At 40.3% G+C, this 12058-nt stretch overlaps 1 protein-coding gene across 7 annotated transcripts in view; it reads right to left on the bottom strand.

Annotated features, from left to right (window-relative positions):
* Window positions 1–12058, bottom strand: part of syt1a (synaptotagmin Ia) — a 143056-nt gene that overhangs the window by 22238 nt on the left and 108760 nt on the right. For 6 of the 7 annotated variants that reach the window (XM_063905023.1, XM_063905025.1, XM_063905027.1 and 3 more), the window contains 2 exons: window positions 6196–6368; window positions 2840–2965 (listed from right to left, as the gene is read on the bottom strand). In XM_063905023.1, coding sequence (XP_063761093.1) covers window positions 2840–2965; window positions 6196–6368 — 299 coding nt within the window. The remainder of the gene's footprint in view (window positions 1–2839; window positions 2966–6195; window positions 6369–12058) is intronic. The other variant, XM_063905029.1, reaches the window with a different exon arrangement.

Raw genomic sequence — 12058 nt, 5'->3', positions numbered from 1 at the left:
GTGTGTGTGTGTGTGTGTGTGTGTGTGTGTGTGTGTTACTCTCCAGTGAGCAGCACGCTGACCAGAATGGGTGCAGGATGGTGATTCAGCCTTTGGCAGCTTATCGCAGACTGCTTAGTCCGAAATGCATCATGGCTCTGCTGTGACCACTTCACACACACACATACACACACTTCCAAAGAAGACCAATAGTTATTGTCCTGACTCATATTAACCGAACAAGCTTTGTTTTTTTTCAGAAATAAACTGTCTAGGGGGAAAATCTGAAATAAATGAAATTTTGTAAATAATTTCGACTCGAGATTTCATATATTCTGAGTGGACACAATGCAATAGCTCTGGTCTTGACCTGAAAGAGAGCAATGAATATGGTAATGATGTTGAAAGTAGGAATGAGATTATAATTCTCCGCCTGCTGAGGGGGCTCTTTGTGGTTCATTTACTGTGTATTGGCTGATGTAGCTGCATCGCCGCTCCCCGAGTGATTTGGATCTTTTACAAAACCTTTTGTCTCATTAGTGTTTAAACCCGGAGTCATCAACGCCAGGGGAAGCAGCCATTTGTGGCGGTTAACAGACAAAAACAAAGCTGAGACTCTTTGCCATGAGGACCTGACATTAATCTGCATGTCTCTGCTTCAGACTGTGTTCACACACAAACCAGAGTTTGCCACTTATCTTTTGGCAGGGTGGAACATTTAAATACAGATTTCTCAGGCTACTAAGGGCAAGCATCTTTAGCAATTCCTAGGATTTATTATTTATTAGGGCTAAGGGCAGAAGCTTAACAGGCATTTTTTCCCTATTTTTTAAGACAAATTTGCATGAGAAATCTATATGTAAAACATTGGGAACAGCTTTAATTTAATTTCACCAAAAGTCCCATAGTTTCCAGAGATCCAAAAGCACCTTTATATTAACAGGCAGTTTACATCCCCCCTTACCTTTGACATAATATTTCTTAAGAATTAGCTGGATACAAAGCCGCAATAAGAAGACCTCCTCCCCAGGCTTCAGACTAAGATTTATATCTGACAGCCCTGAAAAAAACACATTTAATGACAATAACGTTTGACTTTTATCTCTCTTTATTTAGTGTTATACAGTATATGTGCACTGCAACTGCACAACAGATAAGGTGTCCTTTAAATTAGGAAAGGTTTCTGGTAATGGTTAAGTTACTATATCCCGGAAATATATTTTGGGGGCAAAGGGAAGATATCGAGTTTTGGTTTGTAATGGGATTCGAACTGAAATCACAAATATGATGGTTAAAAATGCATGACCACCATTTATCTCCCCGACCTTATTAAGGGCATACTACATGAGGCATTGGCACTGAATTCTTATGGAAAATTGGTATCACCTTGACTGTATCCTTCGGTAAATATAGCTACACTTTTGCCTTTAAACAAGTCAGACAACACATTTCAAATAAAGAATTCTCTGCCCTTGAATCTTGTCCTTTAATCATCAAGTATGACAATCACTGAGGGGACTCAGGGTTCAAACACATTTTCATCTGAACAAAAATTATGGAGAGACTCAAGAGTACCATGTTCGTGTTTAGCTGTGATTGAGTATCGTCCCTGACTGAAAATTATGCTTAGACTAGGCACATTGTTCTGCCTCAGCTGCCATGTCTTTAGAATTTTTACACACAAGCCTTCCCCTTTATAGAAACAAAAAAAACTTCATCCAAGGCAATAAATCAATCACCTGTGTCAGTTATTTTCTAGGGTGGTAGCATTGATAGCGTGGGCATCAAAGCCTGAGGATTATAAAAATATATATTTCCTGAAAGCCTGGTTCTGTCACTACAAATGGGTCAGATTACCAGCTGCCTGGTCGGGTTTTAGGCTGTGTTTTAGGTCTTTCTATGAGCTTCTCTAACTTCAGCGGCATCGAGCCACGCACGACTACTCCCAGGTCACTGCCACAAAATGTGAAAACTGTCATCCATTCATTACACTTTAGCTCCACAGTGGAGCTTATTACCAGTGTAATCGAGACCTGTCGCGGCCTCCCACTAAATGACAGATCCCTTTGTAAAAATGTAATTCTGTCCACATTATATATTATAAAATGGCTCAATACTTCCCAAAAAGAAATGGTTGACTGCACACTAATGGTGTTGAATGCTATTAGCATTATTATGACTCTACAATCTGTGCTTTGATGAGTATTGCGCAGGTCAAGTGCAACAAATGTTGATATCACAAGGGCGGCAAACGGCATTACAACATTTTTGTACCAATCAAAGTTTATTTGTGTAGATAGGTGAGAGGTACCTTTGCCTGTGTGTATAGCAGCAGTGTTACTGTGTAATCTCTGGCTGTCAGTTATGTTTATAATGGGGAGTTAGCTAGCCCGTTGAGGGACAGCGCTGTGTTCACGCAGCGTGTCTATTATCTGTCACACAACATCTGGCGCCAGGAAGTTGATGTGCTTCCTCATTCAGCTTTTTTAAAACTCAGCTGCTGGAAAAATAAAGCAGATGGGTATCTGCAGGGGCTGTTTTCAATCATGTAGAAAGCAAAGAACAAACAAAACCAGAAGCATACTAAATCCCAATAGTGCGCTATATCTTTTACAAAGCTCAGTAGCAAATGCACAAACTCGACCACCATGAAATCCCTGAGAGATTGCTCTCAAGCTTCAGTGTACAAACTGTGTTTACAGCAGAAGGAGAATGTTGTGCAAAACCTGGTTGGGTCCTGTTTAATATCTGGAGAGATGAAAAGTTGGACCCAGTCAGAAGTTTGGTATGACAGTACTTACGAAGGAGGACCTTTCGCAACAACGACACACACAGAGAGATTCGGAGAACAGAGCCTTACCGTATTCTCGGTGAAATTGTAATCCAGGGAGTATTGTAATTTGCCCAGTTTCTGCTCCTCCTTGGGCTCTTCCTCTTTCTCCATTTCAGTCAGCCCTGTCTCCGCATCCTCCTCATCCTTCAAGGCCTGAAGGAGACACCCACCAAGAGTCAGTGCCGCCTGTTTGTTGATGGCGCTAGCACCTAGCCAGCCAGTCCCTGCACAGGTCCTGCCAGCGGACCTACTCCTGTAAAAGCTGCCACTTGTTTTATGATGTGTAAGGGGGGAAAACAGGGGGGGAAGCAAGCACTAAAACACCATAGCAGTTAACACCAGGACATGCTCTATGATGCACTAAAGCTCCTCGACTGATCCCTTGGTGATGCTTTCTATTAATCTTTGGGTGTGTCTGTCTAAAGGGAGGAAGGTTTCGCCAGAGAAGAAGGAGGAGAGGAGAGGAGAGAGAGGACAGAAAGAAGGAGAGAAGACGTCTCTGGAAAAGTTGGAAGTAGGCAGATCAAGTCTCTGGCATATCAACTGGGAAGAGTCTGTAGTGGTGGAGTGAGGGGGAAGTTTCCCTTTTGCAGTGGTGGAAGGTAATTAAGTTCAAATATTCAAGTATTGTACGTGTGTATGATACTATTACTTTACTTGAGTATTTTCATTCTTTTCTACACTATGAATGCAAGTATTATTTTTACTTACTATGTGTATTTCACAAAATGAGTTACTTTGCAGGTTCGTATTAATAATACAAAAAGAAATTAAATGATGATGAATTATTCCGTGGTAGAGTGGATTAAGTTACCTGGCAATTATTAAAGTTAACTCCACCTTTACCAGCTACATTATTAAAATGATTTAAACATTAATGGATCAGTAAATAAAATCAAGTAATATAATACATATTACACCAAAAACTCTTCTTAGCGAAGTTAGTTTTGGTACTTTAAGTATATGTTGATGCTTATACTTTTGTACTTTTACTTAAGTCATGATTTGAGTGATTTACTTTAGCTTGTGGTATCATTACATTTACCTAAGTAAAAGATGTGAGTACTTATTCCACCACTGCCCTTTGGCTATCCTGGCACTGAGGTAAGGATAGCAGGTGGTGGTGTGTGTGTGGGGGAGGAGGGGTGGAGGTGGAGGACTTTGTTTTAAGACCAACATGCGATTGAAGAGGCAAAAAACTAGCTCTCAAGGTCATTCATTCAGCATCAAAAGTTGCCTTCCAAGACGTCTCTTTCTGTTAGGCATGCAGAGCATTCGCTGTTCAAACCAGTGCTCTTGCGTGATTCCCCCATTCCCCAAAATCTGGTTACACCCTCAAGACATACAGTGGCATTGTCATCATCACCCCTGAAGCTTTTATGTTATCCCCTACGCCGATGGTAGCTAGAAGCATCATGCCAGCGGTGGGGGGGTAGGTGTTGGTAAAGGGGGTTGTAATGTACATCAGGCCTGCTCGTTTTAGTTTGTCAAGTAGCTCATGTGAAAGCAAAAGGCTGAACAACACTGATTGCTTTTGATTTTTTGCGGTGAGCCACTTTGGTCTCTGCCTTTTGTGAGAAAATCTGAATTTAGTATTTTTAAAGGACACGTAAAAAAATGAAGCAGGGTAAAATGATTGAGGAAATTAAATCCCCTAATTTATCAAACAGGTAATTTTCATGATTGTATAGGGTTAATCCAATTTGTACGCAACTGTTCTCCAGGATGTCTGTGATCCTTTTCACCCGGGTTGACAGATGTGAATGCAAATTCTACTGCAAGTCAAAAGCTTCCCTTTCATCGCCAGTTTCAAAAGAACTTTTACTTGTAGAGCCTCTCAATCATTCTACGATAGCTCGCCGCCACTCGCGTGGTATGTAAATTAAAGATTCAAAAGGCAGCAGACTTCAGCTTGGCACAAAATCAGCATGGTTCAACCTTGTCAATGCATTGCACCCAGTGTTTCTTTCATTTATATATATGTGCATATGCAGGTTGTACACACATATATACAGTAGATATACATGTACTGAATGCATAGTTACATATATTTGGTTCTATGGGAGTAAGTTGTTGTCAAGAGGCTACAAAAAAGAAAACATCAGAGCAGCAGGCTTAAGAAGATCCAACAGCAATTGGGAACCTACCGCCAGTGACCATCCCGAACAGTCATCAGACACAACACAGATAAGGAGGACATAGAAGGAAGAAACACAAATTAAAACAACCACACACAGGAGTTAACACACCAGAGTCTGGGCTCACCAGGAGAAATGACCGCCTGCCTCGGAAGTGGCAGATTCACCATTCTCAGAGATTAGGTTATTCATTTTGATTAATGGCCATTTAAAAACCAAAAAAACGTTCTAAGGCAGCCAGAATATTGGAAATTAAGGGTCAAACGTTTCCTCAGAAAGGTAAAGTGCTGTATCGCGGCAATCTGAGTGTATGTTACATTAGAAAAATGAATAAAGTGTTTAGCTTTTAACATCTTATTTATACTGCCTTCTACAGTATCATAAAGTATGAAAACAGTGTCACTGGTCTACATTCGAATCCGCCTCTCATAGCAGAGGTGTTAAACACAAATTAAACACTCTTTGTACATGATTCCACCGAGGGCGGCGGTATAAAGATTCTCCACTGGAGCAATTAGTGTGCTGACTCCATTTGAAATGTCAGGGTTTCACTACTATTCCGTTCTGTACTGTTAAAAGGTAGCGCTTAATTACATTGCCTCCTATTTGTTTATGGTTTGGTGATGTCATTTCTCAGGGTGGATACCACTTCATTACACGCCAAATGTTACTCACACTCTTCAACATGTGAGCAGGTCCTCATATGACCAAAAGAAACACTCACAGGAACAAAAAATTAGGAGCAAAAAAAGAGAGTTTGGAAATGGCCATTTAAATGGCTTCCATTAGCTCTCATGTAGTTTGACTGCATTATTGTTTAATACAATGTTAACATATCTTACTAATTAATACTGTATGTATTTCTTTGTCAACAACTACCAAATAAGACATACAAAATACATACAGCAGTGTAGCAGCCGTCCCATTAAATAAGAAGGACGTTTTCGACCATTACCTCAGGAATTACTTTCATACTGTTGGTTCAAACATAACCTAAAGTCTTGATGGAGTAACTGCACATTTGATCAATAAATCTGTCATGATTAAGCATTGAAAAAGAGTATTCAGAAAAGAGCGAAAAATGTAAGAAAACTAAACATTATTGGACATAGTTGAGACGCATTTCTTGACAAAAAGTCCTTAACTTTAGCGTAAAGTCATGCACAGAGGATCCATTAAAAATAAAATAACTAAGCGTGAATGAAGGAATGTGTTTCTGAAAGCTACAAAAGTTCAAAGCCTTACCTCGGTTTTGGCTCCATCTTTGACATCCATCATGTTGATGGCATTCTTGCCCTTGTCTTTGCCCTTCTTTTTGTTTTTCTTCTTGAAAATCCATTTTTTGCATACACAGAAGCAGCACGCTAACACCAGAATGATAGCCACAAAGGCAATGGAGACAATGGCCCATGATGGCACTGTGGACAGAGCAAACAGGAATAGGTTTGGATTAGACTTCTGGGAGGAATAAAACGTTGAAGAGAAGAAAACTGCTTTTCTGAAACTGGGCCAAAGCACCATTTGAAGGATTTATTCTAGCAACTGACTGAAGTGAGATAAAGTCAAGAAATGTGTGTGATTGCAGGGTTGGCACACACTGGATCAGCATCTAAGCTCCTCAGACTCCTAACGATCGGACCTGAGTCGCAGGACAACACCCGACTGAACAGCTTCAGCCAATTAAGTGGAAGTAACAGATGTTGGCATTTTCCACTTGCCATTTAAACAAAAGATTCTCAGACGGCTGACACTTTCACGGCAATCACCGGCAACACAGAATTGAGAGTGAAGAACACTTCACAGGGTGGGCTTTAGAGGCATTAACAGTGAAACGACCATGACAGGTCAATGATGCAGGAAAATCAAACACATTCACAGGGTTTGACACACATTGTTCACATGCTCCCTGCTCATACATTACCTTTAAAAGGCTGTATGAAAGGGCTCTTTTGTGTGGGATTCGAGGCTTAGAATTTCTTACAGATAGACTGCAGTTTTAAACAAAATCCTTTTTCTCAGAGGCGGAGCTGCTCCAGCTAAAAAGAAAAGCCCAATCACGCTGGTTAAATTAAACCTGAAAATTGCAGTCCAGCAGAAAGCAGAGAAGAAAAGTGAAAGGGTCTCTTTAATTTAAAATTTGGTGATCTCTCAGTCATATAATCAATGTCTCACTAATAATGCCTTTGTCAAAACATTTCGTTTAAACCCTTTAGAGAAATGAGATGGCCCGACCAATCACCAATCACACAGCTTGTCAGGTGTTATAACCTTTTGGCTACACTTTGGATTTAGGATCACCTGAAATAACTAGCAGTCTTCTTTTACTTTGGGCCATGCCACTTCATTGTGATGTGTTTACCCCAAAGGCCAACTCTTTCTTGATGGTGTTTTCAGTTGTTTGTGGGTAGGTATTCTTTGAGCTATAATCCACATTTCACCTGAAGAGTATCCATCCTATTCTCTAAATTCATATCCATCAGTCTTCACTGAAAGAACTTCACCCACATCGTTATTCCAAAAACATCTGAAAAAGACTAATAAGCAGAACTGCATAACCCTTTATCGATGTCATTGTAATGCACCTTAAGTTTATATGGTAATTGTAACTTTCTATCAATTTTCATATAACTCCTCAGTCTATAAACTTTAACAGTGATGCAGTATTTGTTTTTATCTGTTCATACGGAGGTAGCCTCTTCGTAAACCATTTGTAGCTTCTTCTGAACAACGTTCAACATTTCTTTTAAAGTCTTTTAATATACGTGTTCATGTGCAGGTAATATTAGTCTATTTATGACAATGTACCAATCAGTTTGTGCTAAAATCACAATTTCTTTTAAATATTTGAATATATTTATGTGACAAAACTAAATTCAGGTGTTTTTGAAGACTTGCAATGCTGTAAGTAATGTAAAGTAGTTATTAAGACCTTAGAAGGGACGATCTAAGTCGTACATTTGCAATCGAAATTATTCAACTCCCATTGCACATCAGGTTTAGAGGCAAAATATACAGTTTCTCAGCTGTTTGCCCTGGAGTAAGAAGAATGAAGCATATGCTGAAAAAAACACCCTGCCTACACTGAAGCATGGCGGTTGCTCAGTGATGCTCTGGGGCTGATTGGCTGCCTCTGGCACTGGAAACCTGCAGCGTGTGGAGGACACGATGGATTCAACCAAGTAGTTTCAAGTTTCAAGTTTCAAGGTTTTATTGGTCATATGCACAGCATATACAACGTATATGTTGGCAATGAAAATCTTATGTCCCATGCTCCTCCAACAACTCAACATACATGGTGCAAATAAGATAAATAAAACAGTGCAAAAAGAGAGTATTAGGAAATCGTAGGAGAAAACGTCATGCGGTCTGTAAGGAAGCTGAAGATTCCGCCTCATTAGACCTTCCAACAGGACAATGATTCCAAGCAAACCTCCACCAAGTCCACCAAGGCTTTGTTTCGGAAGAAGAAATGGAAGATTCTACCGTCACAGTCGCCTCACTTGAACCCCATAGAAAATCTCTGGAGGGATTTGAAGACAGCGGTTGCAATAAAGCACTCCCAAGAATATTACTGAACTGGAGGCCAAATCCCATGAGAAACGGCTAAGATTCCTCAGGAACGCTGTCAGAAGCTGGTGTCTGGCTATGCATCATGTTGGCAGCAGGTCATAACAGGAAAAGGGGGCTCTACTAAGTTCTGAAGCTGCTTGTCATGAAGGGGTTGAATAATTTTGAGACTGCAGTAGTCATTAAAAGTTTTTGTTGAATTTGGATAAAAACCTTTGTAGCATTAGTTTCATTGAAATGCTTAAACATTTCATGTGTAATTTGTTTACTGTAAACAGCTGAGAAATGGTATATTTTGCCAATAAACCTAATGTGCAATGGGAGTTGAATGATTGCAACTGTATCTTCCTCCAGCATATGTTGTCACTGCACTGTGTGGACCTGACTGGAGAAATTACACAACCAGCCCTCAACTGTGTCACCTACAGCCTGTCAGGTTCTCATCTCTACAACTCAGTGACAGCTCTGACAGCCTGCTGCCATCGCAGCACACCTTCTCAGTCACAGTCAGCAGACACACACACTTACACAATGATGGGGGGAGAAGTTGGTTGCTTTGAGTAGCTGAAAGACAACATAAAGTCCAGATGGGCTAAAACTAATGAGAGACCTTGCAACACACTTCTCCCTTCAGCAGTCATAATTGTTGCTATGTCATTCTACTCAGCAGACACCAAACACCTGGCAGCCCACCCCCCATTTTAATAGAGGAATACCAGAAAAATTAGCAAATTTTATGAGCATGATTTTTTCCATCCCTGATTTCTCCTCTGAAAAGCAAAGGGAATACTTCTGCACGAACACACAAAAATAAAATATCTATTTTCTTCAACAGAAAATTTCATTTTAGGGAGAAACCTAATGGTGGTCATAAATCCAACTAAGCAATTGATGAGTCTAGCCAAGTTATTTGAAGACTTTATCTGAGAAACCCCAAAGAGACCCAGTATATTTCTTTCTCTCTCTGGGGTTTCTGCTCGCCAGCATTCATCTGTGGTTTCTGCGCCAAGGTCCGAGGTTAGAGAGAGAGAGGGGAGAAAAATCGATGCTCTGTTGACAAAATCAATAAGCACTCTCCTCCAAGGAAAAACAGTGAGTGATGCTCTAAAATAACTTCAGGATCTACTGCTTCTGCCTCGCCCCGGAGCCCTGTGCTGATGGAGGTGACACTGGATGGGACTCGTTTACAATGAGCCATCCAAAACTGACAGCGTTTCCTTTTAAAACTTGAAACTGTTGTGCAGATAACCTGTGGGTCAGGGAGAGTTGGCTGGGCTTATATCTCAGGAACATAAAAAGAGACTGAATTGCCATTGGCAGTCTTGTGAAAAGACAATCAAAGTTGAAGATTGAAACTTATATTCCAATTTTACTGACAATTTTTTAGAACCATATGACCATTTACAAGTAACCAAAATGTATGGCTATATAAACAAAACAGTTATTTATGCTTTACAGATGAGTTCATCGTTGAACCCCTGATCTCCAATTCCAATTAAGAACCACCCTATTTATTAAACGGCAGACTATATAGATTTAAAAAACTTTCATAGGTGACTTATTCACATGTAACAGTGGAAGGTGAGAAAAACATGCATTTTTCCTAGAGATTACTAGTCCAACTGGCAGTAGAATTGATTTATACAAGTTGGCCATCCAAATGGTGGTCTGTGAAATTGTTTGTAGCTGATCTAGATAGCTTAGATAAATTCATTATCGACAAATTAAGTTTCTACCTGCCTGGTTTGGCAGAGGCGCTGTGGCTATATCTTCAGTTTGCTTTGTGTTTTGTTTTGTATGCTGCGTTATTAAAAGCAGATCAGTGGAGACCTCTAAATGGGAGCATTTGTTTCTAATACCTCAGAGGATACTGTGGTACATTTCAGCACCGAAAAAATACATTTACCTTCCACATACAAATGCAAACACAGTAAGGTAAGGACTGTCTTTTTATTGCAAGTGTCGGAAAAGGGACAGGTTTGTAATTTAAGCCACAGCGTTATGCAAAAACTGAAGGAACTAAGATTTCTCCCCCACATACAATACCCAAATCATAATACCACAGCGTTACCTCTCTCTTTCATGAACCCAAAATGCTTATGTCACTCTATACTAATTCCTGCATTTCATGAAAGCTCACGACGTCTGATGGAATTTAATTTAGCCAGTTACAGTGCAAATCAATGCACGAACCCAGCCCTTATCTTATTCATCAGGCGTGCGTCTTCCAGTGAAAGGCCCTTCTGTGTTCCTTAATTAAAGAAACCTGAGTCCCAGAAAGCAATAAAAGCATCCCCTAATTAACTACATTGTGTGAGTGTCTTTTCTCTCTTTCCCTCTCTAGAGACAGAGAAACAGGGTTGAAAAAGTGAAAGAGAGAGCGAGGGGGATTATGGGTAGCATGCCAACTGCACTTCAACTCTGATCACTTATCTCTTGTTCCGAAGAGCTACATGGCATGGTAAATGGAGTTCCTCTAATGGGTGGGTTGCGCATGATGAAACCCACGTTGGCTGTTCCTCAAGGATGAAATCACTTTTCAGCGCTGACACTGAAACTGAATGGCGCCAGAGCAATACACAAGGAGAAACCTTCAAAGTGTAGTCAGTCACATTTGTTGTACTATACATTCTACAACTGACCCTTTGGACCTTTTCGAGTGTGTTGTGTTCCAAGGATAAAGGGTACTGTATCCTCTTCTTCAAGCTAATTTATGATTTTGGCCTTTGCCATTGACATTGATTAATGTTTCAAACTAATGTCATAAAGATTGCTGCTACTCTTATTAAGTTTTATCTCCTCTTACTCAACTCTTAAAGAGGATTTCTGTTGCACATCTCCTCCTCTACATCCCTGGTAATAAATAGCACTTTACGTTTGACAGAAAGCTTTTATGAACTGGATGGAGGCTGATGGATGGATTTAAAGGGTGTGTTTGTTTGTTTGTGTGTGTGTGTGTGTGTGTGTGTGTGTGTGTGTGTGTGTGGGGGGGGGGGGGGGGGGGGGGTAATATTGCATCTGGGTTATATCCACTTCCTGCAGCCCACACTAAGCTAATGTGACAGGACCCTGTTGGTCAATTAACCTTGACATTATATCTTGTTATGCCTATGAGAGCATCACTGTCCGTGCCCTTTCCCCGCTGTGGCTTACTTAGGAGAACAATATGGCTGCAGCTTGGAGCACATAGAAACTGATGATAGAGAAAACTGTATTCATGTGTTCAAGTTTCTCCTCTTATACAAAAAAAAAGACTGATCCATTATTCGGATTATTACTACAAAATCAAAACCCACAGACACAATGCACTTACTGGAAATCCTCTGAGTGACACTACATTAACAGGGCATAATGTGGATTTACCACAATAGGTAATAACACAAGATGGAAGAGCACTGATTGTAATTTCCAGGCACAGAGAAAAGTAGAGTCTAATGCGGTGCTCAAAGAAGAATGGACGGCTCTTTTTTTGCTAGAGTGAATGACTTAATATTCCACCATTAGTTCAGCTGATTTGGCTACATTGTGGAGTTTGGCGAAC

This window comes from Eleginops maclovinus, chromosome 17 (genome assembly GCF_036324505.1).
Source record: "Eleginops maclovinus isolate JMC-PN-2008 ecotype Puerto Natales chromosome 17, JC_Emac_rtc_rv5, whole genome shotgun sequence".
NCBI classification, from domain to species: Eukaryota; Metazoa; Chordata; class Actinopteri; order Perciformes; family Eleginopidae; genus Eleginops; species Eleginops maclovinus.
This window is presented reverse-complemented; position numbering and strand designations above follow the sequence as displayed.